Genomic DNA, 24,644 nt, shown 5'->3' with positions numbered 1-24,644 from the left:
AAGAGCAGCCTTTTGTCGCAGTTCAGCCCGTACCCAGGCACAAAACTGACCACAGAGGCCTCCATCCACCCTTGTTGATACGACTGCTGGAGACGTACAATAGGCGGCACAAATATGGCAGACCCATTCCTTTCTGTGGATTTGGTGCCTGCACAAGATGCATATATATATGCGCAAGTGTTGCACAACTATGTTGCTTTGCAGCCACCAAAATCGAGATCTCAGTTCCACTCATGCCGCCCATTGTGTATTGTGGGGTAGGTAGCACCCTCTAGATAAGGATGGTCTTCATATTTAGAAGAAAATGGATGAAAAACAATTGTGGTTGAATAGTAAATGCACTTTAAGAGTCTGCCATTCTGCGTAAGAACAAAATAGAGTAAACTATTTTGCATAATTTTCACTGTCTCTTCAGTAATACTTTGTTTACAGTCAGGGGCCGCTTTGGCGCTGGTGGCGCCCGGTGCAAGAATGGCTGTTGGTGCCCCCCTCATTGACCACTGGGCTCTGCCACAATACCTTCACTACCACCATTTAACAGTGCTCCTCAAGTCTCCATAAACACTGTCTCTCAGATGCATTTAATTAGTTTTGTAGCACCGCCATCACTCATACCAGTGTAGGGTGTCAAAGCACTTTACATCACACACACTACACATAGATGTGTAAATCAACGCATTGGAAATGTTACATAAGACAGTGGACTACAAGGTGAATGAGTCACGTCTTACTGGTAGGCAGGATAGTTTAAGAGTACTTGATCTGGAGAAGCACAAACGTAGAATTTAAAATGTAACACCTGATCTTTAATAATCAGAATTGATTTCTATCCAAATGAACACTTTTTCTAATATTAGAATAACGAAAGACTAGAAAAAAATCATAACGCTCTAATCTATGCCTTGCAGTTTGCATGCAGCTCTTTGATGACAGGTAATAACTCACTGTTCTATGTTAGAATTATAATGTATTAACTGCAAGTAACCAAGGATCTCTCAGACAAAATGAGCAACCCACTGACCTAGTTACATTATGTGCACACTGTGATGAGAATGGTACACGTTCTTTGCAGCAGGCATATTAACCCTCTGTGCTACCTTACACTCAGTGAAAACTTCAACTAGACAAACCTCCAGTCTCTCGCCAGGACGAACATAACTCACCAGAGTTATCTTAAAATTTTTATTGTTGACTGAAAATTGCTGGACTCCAGGAATGCGGCAGCAGGTGCTTTAAAAAAACAAAAACATGCTTCAAACACGAACTCCCCAACCGAAGTCAGCTTCCGGTGCGGCCGCATCGTCCTAGCCGGTCATATAGCTCTTCCCCCACCTTGCCTAATAATAGCACCATGAATTGCAAATGTGACTATGATCACGCTTAACAGTACCGAGCTTCAGGCCTTGGAAGAATTAAAGTTTGAGCTGGCACTGAAGGATTGGAACTTTTGACCTATGATCTCTGCTGATTGGACTACACTTTGCAAAGATCTTGCATCCCATCAGAAATGCGCTGCTTGTTTTTGAACTGTTTGCTGCCTTCCTTCTAAGAGACAGAGAAAAGTGATTGTGCCTTAAAATCAGTGTTTGTTTCACATTGTGCACAGTGACGCAAAACTAATTTGATCCCTCTCTCGTATCACGTTACAAGTAAAAAATAGTGAAAAACCATGTCAGTGCAAAAATGTATGGACTATATAGTACGAGTATAAAATAAAGTCTATTTCTCCTCTTACTTTATGAGCAAGATGATAAAATGGTGCAAAATGTATTTTATGTTTTTTTTTTCTCCTGGGCTGGTCCAAACACGATACAATTGTAAGTAATGCTTGGCAAATCTAAGAGCTGGGCCTCTTCTCTAGTTATCCGGAGCTGTGGGCACTGCTTTCCTAGTGTCCTGTCACTTGACTCCCTGCACATGTCCGATGAACCCACAGCCCGCTGTCCGAGAAAGAAACGAATGACTGCCTTGACAGCTGCTGAGCGATGCTGAGTCCGTCTCTTCCAAGAATCCTGCTCGAAACACAAGACCGAACTAAGAAAAGCATTCCCATGTGCGACTCTTCTGCGTGCGACAATTTTTCAGAAATAAATTCCAAAACAGAGGTATACTTGAGCAAAACACAGTTCAAGGGGTTGTTTTAAAGGACTTCGTTGGACAAAACTGGAACAAAGGTCTTTCAGTTAGCAGAGAATACATTTTGAATGAACAACACAGTAATCTTCTGCATTTGAAAGTTCATTAAGTTGACATTTTTAATGTAACCTCTCTAGGCAAAGTAACAGTTTGCAAGCCCTATGTTATATGAAGTATCTTAAAAAGGAAATAGCAGAGGCCCCAATGATAACTGTTACGTGAAACAACGATACTAGACCCTGGATCTGTCCCGGTGATGCACGTGTGCGTGCCTCCTGATACTTTCACTCCAATAAAGTGCCTGCGTCCTGGCGTCTTAGTTACAGTTGGGAGAATTTCCCTGTGTCTACCCGTACTGGCGTCAGGACCGACATTTAACTTTGATTAGCTCGCATTTTTTTATTCTTGAAAAGCATACGTTTCGCCAAGACTTATACCCTACCGGGTTGGAATTATCACCGGCTTTGGGATGTTACTGTTTTTGGATTCAGCCACAGAGCCCTGAAGAGTCGGAGAACACTGTTTCTCTGATGAAACACATGTCGGCTGGCTGTGTTTTTTGTTTGATGACGGATTAAAGAAATCAAAGACTTCAACGTTGGATTGGTTCTATTTGCTTGCGAATCACGTCTACATGATGTATTATTATACTGTATGAGTGCGCGGGACTGTTGCTATATGTATTTATGCTTGGTTTCTCCTTCACACATTAAGAGGTTTTAGGGTCTCCCCTTCCCAGTCAGCACCATACCAAATTCCTTTCCACCTAAAAACTTAACGTAAATACTGGCTGAGGGCCACTACTTCCTGTCTACGAAAACCCTGTCCGATTTACCTAGATTTTTATGTAGTGTTGTGTAAATATTTGAAGTACTTATAAAGATATTTAAGATTTAAAAGAAGTGTTTGATCCATTTACTGTTACTTTTTTGGACATATATACCCGATCAAGAATTTTGGTTCAGAGAAGATTCCGTAAATTGACAGAGAAGACCTCTTGTTCCCAAATGACATTAGGGGTTTACAAATAAATGTTAATATGATTAGATGCAGAAGAATTAGGAGGATTAGCTCTTCATTCGCCATAATGCTTTAGGCAGGCCAGTCCTATTTTTCACGAACGACACAGTTCAAAAACCTTTTAGATAGCCCATGTAGGGGCAAGAAAAATCCCAGGGGCTTTGTGGGAAAACCTCAGAAGTGTGGGAAATGCCCTCATTCATGAAGAAAAAACATGTAAAATGGAAGAAATTTCGTAACCCTGGGTCTCAGTTTGTGGAATCTGACTGATGATCTGTTCATAAAAAACCATTACGGAACCACAGACCTAACCAAACAAGGCTTACGAACCAGGAGTAAGTAATTCACAAACCAAATAAGTGGGTGAAGTCATATAATATACAAGATATATCAAAGGAAATTATTGTTGAGATATAAAAACTAGAAAACACATCTCTGAAATTGTCTAGCTATAGTTATCATCACCCATATTTTAAGGCAATTGGGTTGAGATACGAGGTGCATTGAGGCCTATTTAGAAACTGCATTTTGTAGTACTTTTAGTAGTAGTGCTACCTTGGCCTTTTCTATCTTTTATGTGCGGAGATCGCTGCACATTTATGCATATGTTTTGGTAGTAAATGTGGGAGTGATGACAGAGTGGCTGGAAAATGGGGAATACGTACAACTAAATGAGAAGAGTAAAGATGAGTTCAGCTCATTCTAATTTCCAAATTGCACCTCTAAAGTTACTGTAGCCAAAAAACACCCAAAACAGTAGTAAATGGACTGCATCTCAGACCTCAAGTACTTTCAGCAAAACCAGGGAAAAAGTCAAGTCCCTAGACATTAAAACTGTTAGCTTATGATGTTGCATCGCTGCAGCAGGAGGTACGGGAGCTTAAGCTGGCAGGGGACCTCACGAGCCGGAAGTTGGACGACTACGAGGGAAGGGCCCGGAGATGTAATGTCCGAATCGTTGGTGTACCGGAAAAGCCGGATTTGTTCGTGGAGGACCTTTTTCTCAAACACCTTCAGCCCAAGGGCTTGAGTAATTTTTTTACTATTGAACAGGCACACAGAGTCCCGGGTGGTAGGCCACGACCTGGCCCCCCTCCCCCGTCCAATGATCGCGAAGGTGCTTAATTTTAGAGATCGAGACGCTATCCTGCAGGCCTCCAGGTTGGGAGGCCCTCTGAGATTTGAAAACGCCAGCCTCTCCTTTTTTCTGGATTTCACGCAGGCGGTCCAGAAACAGCGCCAGGGATTTCTTGGGATCAAGAAAAAACTCAGAGACAGAGGACTGAAATATGCCATGTTGTTCCCTGCCCGGCTGAGGATTGAGGCCAATGGTAAAACCTGTTTTTTTGGCAGTCCGGACACAGCCTAGGACTGGCTGGACATCCAACCCCAGCCGGGTCTGAGAGACCTGCAAGTGAGGAGAGGGGAGATGAGCAAGATCAGGAATAGTGAGGACCACTCGGAGATTATGAATGGGGCGAAATAATGTCTTCTTGGGCAGTGAACTGCATTAGGCGTAGAAAGGGGAGCCACGGGGGCAAGGGAAGGGTCTTTTGGAGCTGCCTTCCTCCTCATTTCTACCTTTAGATAGTTGGTTAGTTAGAGTATGGGGCGACAGGCACACTGCGAATAGGGGATAGGCGTAAGCCAAGTGCAGTGGTGCAGGGTGGGGGAAGAGGGGTTAGATAATTGTCTTTTTTTGATTTGTTGTTGGTTGATTATTTTTTTTATATCAGACTTTTTTGCGTCAGGTGATGATAATTCTGTTCTGTGCTCTTCTCATGGGTTAAATGGCACAATATAGTCATGGATCAGGGATGAAAGTGCCGAGTTGGAATGCGAATGGTTTGGGTGATAAAATCAAGAGAGGAATGATTAGTCGGCTTATCAGGAGACACTCACCAGACGTTGTATTGTTGCAGGAGACTCAGCTTGTGGGAAATAGGTGTAAGACCCTCCATAGAGGGGGGGTTTAAATTGGTGGCACACGCGGGATTCACTACTGGCTCTAGGGGGGTGGGGTTCTGGTTAAAAATTCCTTCCCCATGTCCGTGCATGCCACGTGGATTGACCAGCGGAGCAGATATGCTGGGGTGTCGGGGCAGCTGGGGGGCAAGACTGTCACCTTTTTATCAATATATGGGCCGCCAGGCCTCCAGTCTGATACCTTCTGGGATTTGAGCTCCGTCTTCCTTACACTGTCTCTCGGTAGTCTAGTTTTGGGAGGCGACTTTAATGCCGTACTGGATGGGGAGGTTGACTGTAGCCCCCCACGAGTGCTTAGACAGTCGCAGAGATGGCTCCCGAACTTTCTGGAGATGCTGGGGTTGGTAGATAGCCGGCGCATCCGTAATCCAACGCAGACACATTTCACCCACATCTCGGCAGCGCACAACAGTTTGTCGAGACTGGACTACATAGTGTTGCCGGCAGCGATGGCCACAATAATTCAAGACGCACGATACCTGGGCAGAGGTATCTCTGATCATTCTCCGTTATGGTTGCAGCTCACTCTCGGACGACAGACGACTGGTAGGGTAGCTCCCATTAGTGCTTGGCAGTTGAAAGATCTAACCATTAAGAAGGAGGTGCTCCAAATGTCGGAACGCTACTTCCTGGAAAATGAGGGAACTGTTGAATCAGCGCAGTCCCTCTGGGAAGCTTATAAATCGGTCGCAAGAGGGGAGGTCTTGTCTCTGGTAGCCGGGAAAAAGAAGAAAAGACAAGCGGAGTTGATTCAGAAGGAGGCAGAGGTCATCGCTTTGGAGCTGGGGGTTGCTAGGTCGCACCCGACAGCAGACCTCCACTTATTGAAACTCCGTCAGGAAGAGTATAAAGCGCTAGCTAGAGACAGAGCGATTGCCCAAAACAATGCCGTACAGAGCCACATATATGAACATGGCGATAAGGCCGGTAAGTTGATAGCCTGGCTCGAGCATGGGGCGTGGGCATCGAGGCTGGTACCAGAGTTGGAGGGACCGGAATCGGGTAAAGTTACTGAACCACAAGCTGTAGCAGACGCATTCTCGGTCTATACAGCTGAAAGTGAGTTTACTGAGGCTGAAAGCAGCGCCATGATTAGAGATATTGCTCTGCCTGGGTTGTCGGAGGAGGATAGGTCCTATTTGGACTCTCCATTCTCTAATGAGGAAGTAGCGCAGGCTATCAGTAGATAGTCCGGTAAGTCAACTGGCCCTAATGGGATACCGATTGAGTCGTATAAATTAAATGCCAACAGGATCGCTCCACATATACGTGCCATGTTTCTGGAGAGTAAGGAAAAAGGCCAGCTCCCATATGATCAACGACTGGCAAATATAATTGTCATACATCAAGCAGGTAAACCAAAAACGCAATGCGCCTCTTATAGGCCTATTTCGCTCATTAATGCAGAGCCCAAAATTCTTGCGAAGCTTCTTGCTACTCGGCTGGTAAAAGTAATCACGAATTTGATACACCCGGATCATTCTGGTTTTATGCCGCGTCGAAACACGGCACTGAATCTGCGGAGGCTGCGTAGTATCCCTGGGGGCTCCTCGAAAATACATGAGCCAACGGTCCTGGTGTCCTTGGACGCCTCAATGGCTTTTGATAGGGTCGAATGGAACTTTCTGTTCGCAGTATTAGCAAAATTGGGCTTTTTTTTAGACGTACTCGTCATTTTTGGTAGATATTCAGGTTTAGCAATTAACTGGTCAAAATCTGTGGTTTTTGTGTTAGCGGGATAACCGCCGAGGATCCGGCAGGAGTGCCCAATCCAGATTGAAACTGTTGGTTTCAAATATTTAGGTATATACATAACGCTCGGTCCGCAATTACGGTATGTCAAAAACTTGGCCTCCCCGCTGAATAGATGTAGGAAGGATGTGGAACAGTGGAAGTCCCTTCCACTTTCGTTGCTCGGAAGAGCCGCCCTTTTTAAAATGATGGCTCTGCCCCGATTCCTCTATGCTCTGCAAAACTCTATGGACCCAGTGCAGGCCTCCTATTTCAAGCAGATTGAGTCGCTTCAGAGACAGCTTCTGTGGTAGGGTAGGCCCCGAATAGCATTCGCTAAATTGACAATGCCATGGTACGATGGCGGAATCGGACTCCCAGATTTGAGAAAGTATTATTGGGCTTCACAGCTAGCCACTGTGAACCACATTATCTACAGGCCCCCAGGCGACCCGGGGTATTCCATGGACCGTGGACTGGCCCCGGGTGGAATGTTAGAGCGTTATATGCCAAGCCAGGGAGGTTTGCTTTGTGTGGCCCGACTGTGCATGCGGTACGGGTGTGGCATGCGGCCAATCGAGGTCTGGGTTGGGAGGGCAGGCTGACGTTGGCTACACCCCTGTTGAATTCAGAGAAGTTAGGGAGCCTATGGAGATCCAAAGGGTTTGATAAATGGGACCTCATTGGGATTACTCAGATAAGGGATGTTTGGAAAGGAGACACGATACACACATTCGAGTCGCTCCAGGTGCAGTATAGCCTACATGATAACGAACACTTCCGATATAGGCAGGTGAGACATGCTCTCCTTGCACACATACCTAGGGGCACGGTGCTCCCGGAGGCCTCGCCTCTTGAAGACCGTGTGTTGGATGGTCACATCCCCGAGAAAACTATCTCTCCGATATACAGGAAGCTAGTGAACAATATGGAGAACCCACTGGGGCGAATTAGAACACAGTGGTGCGCAGATGGTTTAGAACTAGACGATGAAGATTGGGTGGAGGCGGGTTCCTCCCCGAAAGTAGTGGCGATTCAGATGCGACTCCGGCTGGTGCAATTGAAGATATTGCATAGGTCATACATAACTGGACCCAGGTTGGTGCGAATTGGGCGAGGAGAGAGTGGAACGTGCAGAAGAGTGTGGGAATATGGCACCTTCATGCACATTCTTTGGCACTGTGTGGCGATACAGACGTTCTGGACAAAGATTCATGATGAATTAAAAGAGGTGCTGGGTGAGGAGATCCACCCGGAAGCCCTTAGATGTCTATTGAATGTATGGGAACCTGCAGATTTGAATGAGTATCGGAAACAATGGGTGACGCTGGTGTATATAGTGGCTAAACAAAATATTGCTCAGCTTTGGGGGCAAGTCAGCCGCCTGAGTCTCTAAGTGGGCCGAGGACCTGGACTGGCGTATGTTTAGGGAGAAATCTGTATACATAGCCAGGGGTTGCCCGGAGAAGTGGGAGAAGATTTGGGGGGCATGGAATGGTCACCGAGGAGAGATTTGTGAACCACCACTGTTAGATCCGCAATGTGATGTAAACCATTGATCTTATGATTCTGACTCTTGCCGTAGAGACCCGTCGGAAGGAATGTACTGTTTCACTTGATGCTTATGTTTGGTTCTTTTGTGTTGATTTTGTTTTTGTTAATAAAAAAGTAAAAAAAAAAAAAATGACTCTGTGGTTAGTACTCTTGTTTCTGCCCACAGCATAGTAAACAGTCTGGAGAGACAATGTCCCCATGGTTTACTCCTCTGTTCCTGGGTAGAGATAAGTGAGGAGAAAGCGCTGGTACCTGGCTGCTGCTGAAGGTTACAGTGCCTGAAGGTCTCCTTCCTACCATGGATGCTGTCACAGAAGTAGGATAAAAGAAACCCTTCAGCCAAAACCCGGTTAGTACTCCCTTTGGGAGTCAACAAGACATGTCTGAAGATGCAATGCCATAGAAACCTTCTCCTGGCAAGTGCGAATGTGGAGAGCGGGAGGGAGCCTCTCCATCAAGCATTATCTGCCTGTCGATGAGTCAAGAGATGTTTTTGCTAGGAAGAAGGGGCACTTCCCTTGATTAAAAGGCCTTTTCTCATGTAAGCCAAGCACTGGAGAGCAGCATCAGCACGCATAAGAGGGTCAGTGTGCCATGTACATATCTATATTCATGGCTGCCCTAATGCAGTTTTTAGCAGAAGTAGAAGTTGTGAAGCATAATGCACTTTCCGAGAATTTTTTTTTCTTGCTGTTACTTTAGGGCTAGAACATTATCCATATATTGGGTTGAAACCAGTCACATAGGGAGTATGCCTATATGGGCAGTATTTAGAAGAATTATGCAGTGGGGCCACCTAACACACCCTAATGTTTCACTCATTTTCCCAGAAACTCCTTATCAGTCTTTCTTTTTTTGACTATCATTATTGGCATTTCCAATAAATGGTTTATACATATTACAGATACACCTGTTCATCAGTGAGATTAAGGAAGAATACAGTTCAACACATAGACATTTTGATAAAATATATCGTTCTTAGCAACAGAAAACAAAAAGGTCCCAGTCCTTGATTGATTGGTAACATGATAGTCAATTATCCTATCAAGAATTCCAGATATACCTCTTTTAGCAGTTCGAAATAATGTTAGTTGTTATGGATTAATTTTAATTCCTGACATGACTATCAAGCCTCCAGACCCTTGATATCTTTCTTTTAGTAATCTGAAACCTAGAGTCTGTTACAACCTCATCACAGGACAGATTCACAGATCGGCCCTTATAATGTCCGTGTGTCAATGTATAGTTTGGAGGCCGCGTTTTCATTGTTGTAAGAGATCCCCTCTAGAATAATGTATCAATAGGGCATCCTGTGCTTGGGCCATGTCTGTCACACCCATCTTTCTAGACAATTTCCTTATCACTACAGTTTCAGATTTCCTCCACCTTCTCGTTTCTGTTTTCCAATATTTTGTGTTTGGCAGCAGTTGTGATTTATAAAACCTAGATATCTGGCATTTAACTAATATTGACAAACACTCTAGTTTTCCAGATTCTTGACTCATTCTCTAAAAAGTACATTGCTGGGTGACATTCGTTAGACCTACTGGTCCCCGTCAGCTTGGGCACTGTTGACATCGCAGTTTTACAATAATCTGAAAGCCTAGAGCATGACCGGATGCATCTCTCACAACCAATCTGTACTCTATCACAAGCATTGTTATTCATTTCAGATTTCTCTTTTCCTCCACAGCTGCTGCTCCCATCCGCAAAACACTGCTGCCTGGGGCTCTTTTCACTGTGATTAACGTGCACCTTCAGGAGCCCTTGTTGTTAACACTGTATTGTCTGTCTTGGCGTGATTTATGGTCCTTTCCAGATTGCTCTGATGCTGTGTTCCAAAGCTCTGTATGTACTTTATGTGAGAGCAGCCCTTCTATGGTCCTGTGCTGAAGGACAGGGCCAAAAGATGAACCCTTCTTCTCAGCACACAGTTCGACACAGTTTCACAAAGAAACAATTTTCTTTATTTTGTTAGCCAAATCGACACAGTGACGACATACTAACTTCCTTGTTATGCACATTTCTAAGTATTACATTAATATTCATCTTTAGATTCTGCTTTAATTTGGTTCACTTGTGGATAAATTACATTTTGCGTGTCCCTTGGTGTGACGTGCACTGTTTTGGCAAATAGATCTCTAGTGGGTAAGAAAAAGGCAATAAGCAGCTTTCCTGCACCTCTGATGGAAAACCTTAGATACTTCCCGGCCTAAGCACCTGCAAATCTGAATTTAAATCTCACTGGACCATAGAAGCATTGTGTGTCTGTAATCAGCCTCCACAGTGGACATTGACATGCACAATACCTTGCTTAGAACTCGTGAAATAATAGGATATTGACTCCACATAAAGTAACTAGTAGGCTGTAGGTGTTTGCACAAAATATCGGAGCAGAAATATTGTGTGGACAAACTATCGTGTAAAGAACATGCAGGGCAAAATATTGTGAAGGTAAGTTTATATGGGTAAGCAAACTTTAACTATACCTAACTTCACGTCTATGTACAGGGCCGCCTAAGGCATGTGCAAGCTGTGCACCTGCACAGGGCCGCCAAACCCCAGGGGCCGCCACGCCAATATATATCCTTAGATACATATTTGCGTGGCGGCCCCTGGCAGGGATTTGGCGGCCTCGGGCACCCTACCTACACTCCCTGCTCAGGGCCTCCGTGAGCCTAGAGCCGGCCCTGCTATGTACCTTGAAGATATACATTTTCAAGGTACTGTAGATGCCTTAATGTATCGACCCAGTGTGATCATCCCATAAATCTCAATAACAAAGTCTGAATACCTACCATATTGCTTGTTCATTGTGAAAATAAAATGCTAAAAATTACCTGTAGAACATCTTAACCTCGCTATTTATTTCGCTAGGAATTTCAGATAGAATGAACAATGCACTTCTATTTTTTTACAAAATACTGGTCCCAAGTTGCATCCTAGTAATTTGGCAACCAGTAAAGATTTTTTTAACTGTACTGATAGGTTGGTTTTTACTAATCTGAATTGTAGTGGGTCGCAATTTGACCGACTTCATAAATATTAATGAGGTAGGTCACAAATTACAATTTACTACAATTGGAGGCCATCACAGGGATGGAGGCGTGCTGGGGCAGCAGACCACCATGTCTCTAATTGCTTTTTAATAAAGAAAACTTATAGCCCGCTTTCCTTATAGGAAACGGGCGGCATTTAATAATGTGTTTTTTCTTTAAATTTTGTTTGAGTTGTCATTGGTCCACTGGAAAACTGCCAATATTTCAACAAACATTTTTTTTAACTCACCAATGGTGTCCTTTTCGTGGATGTGTTACCTCGCCGTTTGCGTTCTTGGTACCTTTTCAATATTTCGCAACTGGATTTCTCTCTCAAAACACTGACTCACAGCATACTGATTCGATACTTGAAAGGGACGACTACAGCATTCCCCTTTCAGTTGCCAAATCGGACCTTTTTACATCTGTAAAAATGCTTAGTAGATCTGGCCCAATGTCTGCTGTTGAAAAAAGAAGGGTAAAAGTGAATGGCATTTTCTTTTAGTCTTGTCTACAATATTGGACAGAAAAGTGTTGCTGAAACTTTTCAGGTAAAATCCACCTGTTTCTGTAAAAGAGAGAATTATAAAACAAGTACTATTTTTGAAACTAAAATATGTACACCTTCAAGAATGGAGTCAGTTTTTTTCTAGTTGGAGTAATCGTTTTATTCTTGTTTACAGATTTACTATCAGAACAAGCTAAGACTAGCTCTCATCGGACAGAGCCTTTTTGGACAAGAAGTGTACAGTAATCTCCGAAAAGAAGGGCACAAAGTGGTGGGAGTATTCACCGTTCCGGACAAGGATGGGAAAGCAGATCCATTGGGTGAGTTACAAATATTCTGTACAAGCAAAGCATATTTTCTTACTTGCGTGCATGTTTCTGATCCAGTTATATTGTTATTAGAAGAAAATGGTACCCTTTCATGAGAATTGCAAAATACCTCATGAAACATTGGGCCGACATACCGCCAAGGACACAGAAAGACCAAATAGGCCTACATATTTTGCCACAATGTGAAATTTTGGAGTCACCAATAAGAAAAATAAATTTCCTAAAAAGCACAATTGTAATATTAAACAGAAAAAAAGAATACGTAAAAAGTATATAAAAAGAAATATACATGGTTTGGAGGGATCTGCACACCACCTTGATCAGATATCGTTTTGAGTGCAAAAAGTCAAGGTTCGGTGTTATTTATGCCTTTTGGTTATAATACAAAACAGGATAATGGTATGTGCATTTATGTTTTAGTGGGGAAAGAAATGTTGGCACATTTCTTACTGCAGCCCTTTTGTATAGGGTAATAAGATTCATGGATAGGACCTCTGTTCATTAGCCTAGGTATTAATGATTGGCACTGGGCTCTCCACGTACACAATACTCCTCAGTGGCGTTTTCAGTATCAGGATACTTTCTCAGAGCATGGAATAAAATAATTTATTCTATGTTTACAACATTTGATTAGTTTGTTTGCCATTAAAATGTGCACTCATAGCTCTGGGATATTTTTTCATCAGTTGTTTATTATTGTTTGCTTGTGTACTGATATTAAAGGTTTGTTAAGTATTTTGTTTACTAATGATTCTTGTTAGTTAATGTGGAAGCCAAATGAGTTTGATCCTGTTATGGACTTTAACAGTAGCGTGCTATGTTTATGAATGGATGGGCTGAAGTACATTTTTCATTGCCTGGCCTATGCAGAATGTTTTCTAGGCAGCCTCTCTTCCGAGGAAAAGAGCTATCAATCATGAGATATGATGTTGTGTAAGTGTGTTTTGTTCATGCTAAATTTACTAAGATGTGTATTGGGGTGGTGTGGAGGAAGGCTGTTAAACTGGCAGTGCTTAAACAAATATAGGGCTTTGGTGTCATTTAGTGTCCTTGTGAGTTTCAGGTGGGTCTGCCCTGACGTTCTGTTTAAGAAAGGAACATTGTGTAAGTAAGGTTCACAGTTTTCCGTTTTTAGTGATTTTTACTAATACATACTGACAGAAATCCATTTCTAGGTTTTTTTCAAAATATGAAATAACCGCAGTGAGTTCATCACATCAGTTTGCCGTATTTACTATTCACGGGCTACAGCCTAGACTAAACAAAATCGGTTTGATTGTTTGTGCAACTTTATGCAAACGGGCTTGGTAATTTGTTTATTGTTTAAATGTTTTTTTATGTGGTACCGATTTACGAGTTTCCAGCTCAACAGGTGCTCACAGATTCATTGCTAAGAGTGAAAACAATAATTTAAATAAAATAATACATGTGCAAAAAACTGAAATAAAGTGTTAGGGCATCACAATAGAGATCATTATTAGAGATTATTAGTCATGTAGGTGTGAGGACTAATCTTCGTCAAAAAGTATGATTGTTCCCTGCAGTGTGAGCCATTGAACGTAAGGCAAGTTGGGTTGAAACAGATCTTAAAGTTGATTAGCAGTCAGTGCTGGGGAGAAGAGTGACCTGAAGATGGTTGAGGTTTAGCTGGAATATCAACAAACAGCGCTTTTCAGTACTCTAGGCGGGAGTTGATTGACACTCGATAACCAGAATTCTGTTTAGTTAGGACCGGCTTGGTGTAACCTTCACATGGTGTGGATTCATAATGGCTGCAGCCTTCACATCTAAGATTTCTTTATGACTCTCAGATTTAGAATTGTTTCAGTTTAAGGATATGATGAACGAAGGCACGTGCAAAGCTATAGACAGGATTGATATGAGTAGTACCTGCTGTTTTTACTTCCTAGGATTACAAAATATAGTATGTGTTGGACTTGGCCCTTTTTGCAGGGTCATCCCTGAACTTTTTGCCTTCCTCCTGTATTTTTTGTGACCTGTTGTTGGTGGTTTTATGACTCTGGGCACTTTTTCAATGCTGATCAGTGCTAAAGTGCTTATTCTCTCTATTGTAAATTGTTGTAATGGATTAGTGACTCCATGATTGGTTATTTGATTTACTTGTCAGACCCTAGTACAGTGCACCATGTGTGCCCAAAACCTGTAAATCTAAGGCTTCTGGTGGGCTTGCAGCACTGATTGTACCACCCACTGAAGCAGCTTGTAAAATGTGGCTCAGGTCTGCCATTGCAGAGCCTGTGTGCGGTCTGGGATTGACATGTCGAATTGGCAAGTGCACACACTTGCCAGTCCCTAAACCTTCCCTTTTCTACATGTTAGTAACCCCTAATATAGGCCCAGGGTACCCCCATGGGCAGGGTGCATTGTATGTGAATGATAGGACATGCCCTGGTGTGTGTGGCATGTCTTGATAGTGAATTACGGACAATTTTAGTTTTCACTATTGCAAGGCTACCTGTTCCCATAGGCCAGAATTGGCAGTTTGATTATAACATCTTATAATCCTAACTGACCCAGGGGACAAGGTAGAAATTCGAGTTTAGTATGCCTGTACTCAGATTGTTAAAATACATCTTTTAGTGAGGGTGATCTTTACATTCTGTGTTTGAAAATACCACTTTTAAAAGGTAGGTATTTTCTTGCATAACAATCCAGTATGTCTCTGCTAGGTTTGTGTATTCCATGTCTGGTTTGTGAGTGACAGGGGGCTGGGGCCGGTAGGGCCTTGGCTCCAGCAGTCTGATGGGCCAGGGCTGGGCTTAATAAGACCTGCATTGAATAGAGAGTAGGGGGCGGAGATTTCCTTTCACTGACTGAGCACTCATAGAATAGAGAGTCGGGGGAGGAGATTTCCTTCAGCTACCTGGGCCAGGTCTGCTCTCAAACAATGCTGTCTCCACCTCCTGCCAGGAAGCTGGACCCAGGTGGACAGAACTGGTTTTGACTAGGTACATACACTTTCTACAGTCGGAGAACAAAGGATTTTGCAGAATAAATATTGGGGCCCAGATCCCAGAACTAAAGATCACTTCTGGGAATCCAGGCGAACCTTTGCCAAGTAGAAGAACCAAGGAAACTGAAGGAGAAGACTTCCCCTGCCATAGTGACTGTTTGGCGTTGGCCTGCAGTGGTTACTTTATTGTCAAGGAAAGGAGAAAAGGAACTTTGTGTGTAGCTTGAAGCTGAGCTTGCCTCCTGTTCTGAAGTCTCAGGGACACAAAGACTTCACCACCAGCTCCCCCTGAATTTCCTTGCTGGGAATTCTACCTGCAGTGAGGGGCCTGCTGTTTGGGCCTTCTGAGAGACGGCATGTCGCTGGGAGTTGGAAGCGCAATGCCCCGAGTAGCGTGTTGCTGCCACAGCAGTTGCCGTCACATCGCCGAAGAAGTGTGCTGCCATTGCATCGCAGACGAAGTGTAACACATCTTCGGAGAAGCATGCCGCCGCATCACGGGAGAAGCATGTCGCAGGGCCTGTCGTGGCTCCAAAGTTCATCGATTTCGCCACACAGCCATAGGGCGTGCACGCATCACATCCAACGTTGTCGCATTGCATCCAAGACGCCATTTTGTCGCATCACACTGGATCATTGCATCAAGGCACCATCTTGTCGCATCATAACCGGAACGCAGTAAGAAACCGACACATCACCTCCTCTCTGGTAAGGACCCTACGCATCACCTCCCCTGCGCTGCAGTAAGGAACCGACGCATCATCTCCCCCCGAAGCAAGGAACCGACGCATAACCTTCCCTGCGACCCTTTTGTTTGTTTTGCGTGACGCATCCAAGGTACTTTAAGAGTAAAGTGTAGCATTTACCATCTACATTGAACTAAGCTTTCTATCATTTTAAAGTCATATTTTCGATAGTGTATTGTGGATTTTTTGTCATTTAGTCTTGTGTTAAGTCTAGTAAAGATTAGAAAAATAAGTAAACTGGTGTGTTGTCCATTTGTAGTGTTTTCACTGTTTTGCTGTATGTGTTCACAAATGCTTTACACACTGCCTCTGAGCCTGTCTGCTCGTGCCAGGCTACCAAGGGGGTGAGCAGGGGTTATTTTAGGAGTGTATCTCCCTTTCCCTAACTAGAAGCAAGGGTCCTTATTTGGACAAAGGTGCAAACCATTGCCAACTAGAGACCCCCATTTGTAACCGTATGTTTGTGAAGCCTAAGGATTTTCCTACAGGAATCACACTGAAGTATTACCCTCTGTGTGAAACTTATTTACCACTCACTAATTTGGGGGATTGAGTATTGGGTTGCAACTGCCCTGAAAGGGATTTTTCTTCCATGTTCTGGTGAATGGTATGGTATATGGAATGTTTATGACAAATCAATAAATACATCTTAGAAAAAAATAGAAGCCCTCTGAAATCAGAGAATCAATGGATACTCCTTTCTAGTAAATGTAGGTGTGGCATACTTTAAAAGGCAGAAAGAACAAGACCAACTCTTCAAAAAGTTTGGTTTTGCAGCAAAGATTTTTGCAAAACCCATGTTTTCTAGAGTAGTTTGAGCGGAGATGGTAAATCGGTGAGATTCTTCCTGAATGTTTATTTCACACAGGTTTTATTTTGTAGCAGCAGTTTTGTGAAAATTTATATATGACAGTATTTTGTGATGGTGTGTATATATGTCATGTCATTTTGTGCCGGCTGACGACTGAAATATATTGAGTTTTAAACTTTGTGGTACAAAAATATCATAGCTAAAATAACTTCAACCAAATATCACAGAGATTAATATGGATTTGCATATGTACCTTGACATTATATATCCAAGGTAGATATATGTGGAATTAAGAATAGTAAATCAACACTTACCCAGTTAAACATAATACTTTCACAGGTAGTGGATGTTCTGACATTCAGTCCCAGGGCGGGGGTTTGTTTTCTGGTGTCATATGTTCATGTGGTCTCCTGGACACTAAATTAATTCAAATGGGCTGCATGCATAAAGACAGCATTCATGTGTACTTTGGCTGACAACAGTTCCTCTTCTGTTTTCTATAACCCATTAATGTGGTCCCTAGGTTTTATGTGATTTGATATCTCATTCATATCATTGGCCCAAAAGCTCCCACCCCACAGTAATTGTGTAGGAACAATCTCGACAGCAGCTCTGCAGCAGATCACTACAGTGGCAACGACAAGCATCTTATTCCCAGACCACCATAGACTGGCTGCTATGGGCCGATGCATGTAAAGGCTCTATCTTCCATCTCTAGCATGTTCTGCCCCAAGCCATGAAAGCGTATATCCGCATGATCACGGCAGAGCCAGGAGGTTCATTGCGTTTTATTCCCTCCTGGAATTTTCTAATTTTCATGGCTTGTTCAAGGGCACCTCAGATTCGTGCTCAGTTGAAACAGAAGGCAAAGCACCTCTGCCTGCAGATCAGCTCACAAAGAAGCTAGAATTCATCTACATAGGCACTGGAGCGCGAAATTAGGTTCCTGCTATCCATTAAATCTGAAGATGTATGTGATGGCTTCAGCGATTAAATGTCGCTGCAGGAGCCGGAAAGGATTTATGACTCGTTCTGCAGTTTTGTGTGAATGAGGCGGTTCACGTCGAGATCAGTGTCTTTCACTGCGTCAGTAACTGTTTTTTTCATTATCATAGGCAGTATCAAAAACGTTCAGAAAAGGAAAAATTTCATTAAACAAAGCACAGTCTTTTATGCCAACTCCCTGTCTCTACTGCTTTTGAAATTCCGTCGTTGTAAAACGGGATTCGCTGAGTGTACCCTGGTTATATGAATCCATCCTGAACTGCCTCTTGTAAGACTTGTTTACTTTACCATGTTTGTACAGTACACATTTAAGATCAATAGTCCTCCAGTATACGGATGCATTGTAGGTACAGCATGTTTCAGCTAACCAAATGTTATCCGTGAAAATTGCCTTAAGTCTTATTTCCATGTTGGACTCTTTTCTCATTTGTCCTTTTCGCACCAATCAATCAGGAATCTCCGTCTCCGTATTTATAGGACTATTTATATATATATATATATATATATATATATATATATATATATATATATATATATATATATATACTTTACTTACTGGCGGTCGCCAGTAGGTAGTTATAGTTAGGATTGTTTTCCATAGGAAATCCGCAACATTCTATTGGGAATAACTTTGGCGCAGAATGAGTGATCTGCCTGTAATTTTCCTTAACTTTCCCTCGCTGCACTCCGCTCCTTCCCTGAAAGTTTCAGGGGGATCCGTCAAGCGGGGGCCGAGATAAAAGGGGGGTCCCAAAACGTGTTTTCACCATGTTAATTTCCATAGGGCGGTTGGACTCACTTTTAGCCCGAACGGCTGAATGGATTTCCACCAAACTTGGCAAAATTGTAGGGACTGGTACCCCGATGTGCCTTTGCTATATCTCAAGATATATGCTCCAGTGGTTTTTACGAAAATTAACGTTGAAAAAATATATATTGGGCTACATTGGGCTATATATATGTTAGAGCACAAATGTAGCCCAATGTAGCCCAAAGATGGCCACCAGAGACAACAAAAAACAAATGTAGCCCAAATATCAGCCAGATGTAGCCCAACTATAGCCCAATGACAGAATGTCCCAGAGTGTTCTAAAGAACAACTAGAGCGCTAACAGTCTTACTTATGACAAAAGTATGGCACACCTGAAGTCATCTTGATTGGAATAAAGTGTTAACACTTGAAACATTTAATTTGCAAAGGAACAAAATGAAGGGGTTCATTTTGCCATAGAAATTATGATTAGTGCTGAAGAAAGAAAAATTAGGGCACATTTTGAGTGACTTCTCAAATCCTCTTATATTTCATTAAAAAAATTCTGATATGCAGTCTCCCAAGATGGCCACCAGAGACAAAAGAGCCCAAATGTAGCCCAAATATCAGCCAGATGTAGCCCAACTATAGCCCAATGACAGAATGTCCCAGAGTGTTCTAAAGAACAACTAGAACGCTAACAGTCTTACTTATGACAAAAGTACGGCACACCTGAAGTCATCTTGATTGGAATAAAGTGGTAACACTTAATACATTTAATTTGAAAAGGAACAAAATGAGTGGTTTCATTTTGCCATAGAAATTTTATATATATATATATATATATATATATATATATATATATATATATATATATATATATATATATATATATATATATTATATATTTATATATATATATATATATATATATATATATATATTCACTGAAAAAACCATAGGTTTCACACCAGTTATAGTTAGGTGGAAATTTTACTCGCATAAAACCATTAAAATTCCCACGTTATAGTTAGTTGGACTCACTATAACTTGCGCGTGCAATGCACTGCTGATGACGTCACATATTACATCACTCATGACATGGTCAGTGACATCACTCATGACATCACTGATGACATCTCAAATGACATCACTGATGACATCATCCAGTGAATGTGTATCTTTCTGAAAAATAAATATTTTTTATATATGTATATCTAAAGGTTGATGGAAGAATAAATGGGTAAATAAATGTCTAAATGGATGTTTTTTTGTGTAAAATTGATTGGTTAACTGACTTATTAAATGTATCTTAGTGAATACATATATTAGCGAGTAATGTTTAAATATTTAAATATCTGTATCTGTGTCTCACTTTGTGTATAAGTGGCTGCATGAGTTGGTGAGTAGCTACATGAGTGTGTATATGGGTTATTAGTTGTTTTTTGAGTATCAGTATCAGTGTCTGTATGGTTCGGTGGGGGATATTACTTAGAGCACAGATGCATGAATGAGTGACTCACTATTTGTATGCATTTTGAAGACCGCATTAGTGCAAGACTGTATGGGTGGATGATTGTGTGTATGGGTGGGTTAGTGAGTATGTGTTTTTATAATTGATTGTTTAAGAGAGTAAATATGTTTCCGTTTCTGTAGAAGTATGTGTAGTGGTGTGTATATAGCAGTATAATCAAGTAAATGTTTTTTTGATAGTTTATTTGCATGTGTGAATTTGTGTGTGAGTAACTATATGGATGAGTATTAGTGTGTAACAGGATGTATAGGTGTATGAGTACATATGATGAGTAAGTACATGCATGAGTGACTATATAGAACTGTTGGTGAATGAGTGGATGTGTATGTAGATGTTGGAATTACCTAATAAGTTGTTGTAATTGGTATTGGTTTCTCCTTTTTTAAGAAAATGTTAGTTTCTATTTTTGAATGTGTGTGTCAAAGGTTATTTTATGCTGATAGGAGGTCTGCCACTTTGTCACAAGGATGTTGTCATCAGTGATGTCATTTGAGATGTCATCAGTGATGTCATGAGTGATGTCACTGACCATGTCATGAGTGATGTAATATGTGACGTCATCAGCAGTGCATTGCACGCGCAAGTTTATGTGAGTCAAACTAACTATAACGTGGGAATTTCAATGGTTTTATGCGAGTAAAATTTCCACCTAACTATAACTGGTGTGAAACCTATGGTTTTTTCAGTGAAAAAAAAAAAATATATATATATATATATATAAATATCTACCTTACTGGACTGTAATATTAGTTTCACAAATATTGAGTATACATGCTCCTTTTAGCATTTGCAAGTGAAACGAAAAGTTGAGTGTTTTTCAAATTGCTGTTTTTTCGTAATGTTGCTGCTTGATGCAGTCGTTTTTAATTGGCTGTAAGATCTACCAATACAATGCTGATGTTTCTTCTTGAAAATAATTAGTGCCAACTTACATGACATTAAAATTGGCATTGCCAATACATGGCAAGAGGACATAAATAGAAATCATGCTGAATGCAAAATGCTGATTTATTTACGGCGCAATATAATTAAATGCATCCGTTGTATGAACTGGAATGAAATTTGGATTTCCTTTATCCTTGTAGCGCAGTTTTATGAATATCGAGCACAGAACTAACCCTGGGCGTAGTTCGCGAAGTAGCGCTACGCGAAGTGCACTTCGCACTACGCGAACTTCACGTAGCACATCGCGAGCTGCGTAGTAGCATGTTCGCACTGTGCAAGATGCATTTTCAATGATTGCACAGTGCGAACAAGCATCCGGCACTGTGCAATCATTGAAAACGGCATCTTGCACAGTGCGAGCTGTAGTTTTCTGCCGCTAGAGTAGATTTTTACTCGAGCGGCAGCTTTCCCAACGCAAACTGGTAGTTTCTCATTGCGAGCGGTCGCGAGCATGCACGACCACTCGCAATGAGAAACCTGACCTCCCCGCGTTGAGAGTCTCGCCGGGATGTCATTTTGCTTGCTCGCGGTCGCGAACATGACGTTGAGACCGCGAACAAGCAAAAAATGACCGCTGCGCTACGCATGTTCGCCCTGTGCTACGTGCAGCTCGCAAAGTTGCGCAAACTTCGCAAATTACGCGAGCGTAGCGTAGTGCTTCGCCCAGGGTTACACAGAACCTCTCTAAAGTATTTGTCTGTGAAATCCTTCCAAAATGTCCCGCACCCACAGCAGCGAGAATTTCTTTTTTCGATGTTGTTGCTTAATGAAATTGTTTTTAAATGGCTGCTTCCGGTGTGATGAGTAACACCGAGGAAGGCGTAAGCCGAAACGCATATATATCTATTGCGCCGAAACTTATTTTGGTGGACCGGCACTTATTTCGCCTCATCAGACATTTCCCGAGGCCAGCAGAGGGAAAAATGAAAAGACGGAGGAAAAGAAACACAGATAATCCATCACCAAGGGAGAAAGCAGACGCCTTTAAGAGTGAGATAACGTGACAGGGAGTGGCTGGAAGTGAATTGAAGTGGCCTTAGGTGGATTTGGAACTGTACACCCTTGCTAATCACGTTCTGACATTTTATAGAGCCAGTTGCAGGAGTCTGAGCAACGCTTTGAGCACCGGTACCTTTAATTTTAAAAATAAAGCTTGTATATATATATATGAGATTGACAAAGGCCTCTTGAGGCCGAAACGCGTCTCTCCTTGTGCTCGGGATCGAGGGCGACATCAACTAATAAAGAGATGCCGTATCCTAAGCCATTTCGTGTCCATGCTTCCTTCCATGATGTCACTGTGGGAGGTGGATTATTTGTTTTATATATATATATATATATATATATATATATATATATATATATATATATATATATAATTATACGTTTACAGATTTCTAGGCAGGTGCTGCTGATATCGGTGGCTAACTTTATATTTCAAATGAGCATTCTTTTGCCCACGCAAAGTAGATAGCGCACTCAGGAGTCGATTTCAAAGTTCAATTTATTCCACCAGTGCTGACAAACGTGTTTTGGCCGGAATGGCCTTTTTCAATGTCAGCGTGTAATCGTGCCTTCTAGATTTTTAAAATGTAATACATCAGTAACAAAAAACTGACTCCCATAAGCATTTAATTTTGACACAAATGGCTCTGCCATCTTAATGGAGTTCCGTTTCACCCATGTGCTACCTCTTATCGCATAAGTCTATTTAAAACAATATATATAAAAAAATACTGCACCATGTTATCACTCTAACTAAATTACAGGAATATCGGTTACACGTTAATTTCAATATATGATCATCAGATGCACCGTCATTCAATTTGCTCTATGACCTTATTGTCTCAGTGAGGAATAACAGTTTTCAATTAATTGAATCATTTAACAATTACAATACTTATTTTGATAACTATTTCGGAAAAAATTAATAATCAACTGCTGTCTTTAACCTGTACAAATAATGCCCTGAACGGGCTTTCACATATAATGCATCCGACAATATCTTGCACAATATTCTCATATATAATACAGAAAAAAGTGCATATTCAACATGTTAACTAACCACTATTTATTCCTGCTGCAGTGGTATGCTTCCACATTACTGAAACACTCAATTTTTGTGACAACACCTATTGCCCATTAAAACCAACTGTGCTCTTGATTCTACTCAGTCTCAACACAAATCTCTTTCCCAATTGACACAGATCTTATTTAAAAAGTCATAGCTATCATTTATACGGGACTACTCTATCCTATATGGACCCACAGTTCCTCTTCACTGTTTAATCCTAATTGAGATATTGTCTGATGCATTACAATGTTTGTTGGCCATTCACTGTCAAGCACAGGATAGGATCTTTTCACAGGAAAGAGCCAGCCACATTGTAACAAAATGTAACCATGAATGGTTTTTACTTTGATGTGTAAAGCATATGCTTTATAACAGCTGTGGCAACTTGTTTTGGAGATTTGGGTAAGTTTAAAGGCACTTTTTGTGAAAGGTTTCGAGTTTGTTTAGCTACACAATAATGTATTCCATCTACAACTGTGCCTTCTGCAGAAGAAATAGATGACTGGATTGAAACGATTTCCTCATTTGTCCTTTCAGGCACTAGAGTCATGATTTCAATGGTGCAGCAGGTGCAGTGACACAGGGGACAAAAGGTTTAGGAAACCCACTGAGCAGTGATTATTGTGATATTTTGCTACTAAACAAGCAGTCACAGGTGCAATTACCTTGCAGGCACTAGGGTCATGGTTTGAATGGCGCAGCGGGTGCAGTGATGCTGGGTTCAAAAGGTCTAGGAAACCTACTGAACACCGATTATTGCAATTTTTAACTACTAAACAAGCAGTCACAACTTTCAGGCACTAGGGTAATTATTTGAATGGTGCAGCAGGTGCAGTGGCACAGGTGCCAAAAGTTCTAGGAGGCCCACTGAACGAAGATTATTTCTATAGTTTACTACTAAACAAGCAGTCAGGAGTGCTTTTTAGGTTCTTTTGTAATCATTGCACCCAAAGTAACACATAGCCTAAAGCATCACTGTGATAAAAGCTGTAACCTATTGGACTTTTCTGTTTAACTACAACTTATGTTACATTCAGGGCATTTATATAGCACATTTTCACAGTTTTTGTATGGTATAAACATTCTTCTGAATCTGGACACACTAACACCATGACTGGGTCCTTCTCCAATCTATACCATTAGCATTCCAACCATTGTAAGGACTATATAAATACTTATAACTTGCCATATGACATTTCATATCAAGTTTCGGCAAAGCCAATAGGTCTTGCCTACGTGAGATATATTGTCTTGGTCAAGATGTTTAGCCCTATTGTACAGCAGCACTAGCTTTAGCACAGCATAACTGAAAATAAAGAAAACATGCTTTAACATGGACAACGCTGGCTCTGTCATACAGTTTTTTTTACATTACTTTCACCCATTTGCAACATAGCTAAAAAACATTAGCAAAGCCAATAAATCTCATATAGGCAAGACCTACTGGCTTTACCTGTGCTTGTTTTAAATGGTATGCGCCCGATCACTCTGAAGAAAAACAT

General features: G+C 41.7%; 1 protein-coding gene across 1 annotated transcript in view; it reads left to right on the top strand.

Annotated features, from left to right (window-relative positions):
- ALDH1L2 (aldehyde dehydrogenase 1 family member L2) overlaps positions 1–24,644 on the top strand; it is a 269,678-nt gene that overhangs the window by 32,663 nt on the left and 212,371 nt on the right. The window contains exon 2 of the mRNA XM_078675046.1: positions 12,149–12,293. Coding sequence (XP_078531172.1) covers positions 12,149–12,293 — 145 coding nt within the window. The remainder of the gene's footprint in view (positions 1–12,148; positions 12,294–24,644) is intronic.

Source organism: Lissotriton helveticus, chromosome 1_1 (genome assembly GCF_964261635.1).
Source record: "Lissotriton helveticus chromosome 1_1, aLisHel1.1, whole genome shotgun sequence".
In the NCBI taxonomy this organism is placed as follows: Eukaryota; Metazoa; Chordata; class Amphibia; order Caudata; family Salamandridae; genus Lissotriton; species Lissotriton helveticus.
This window is presented reverse-complemented; position numbering and strand designations above follow the sequence as displayed.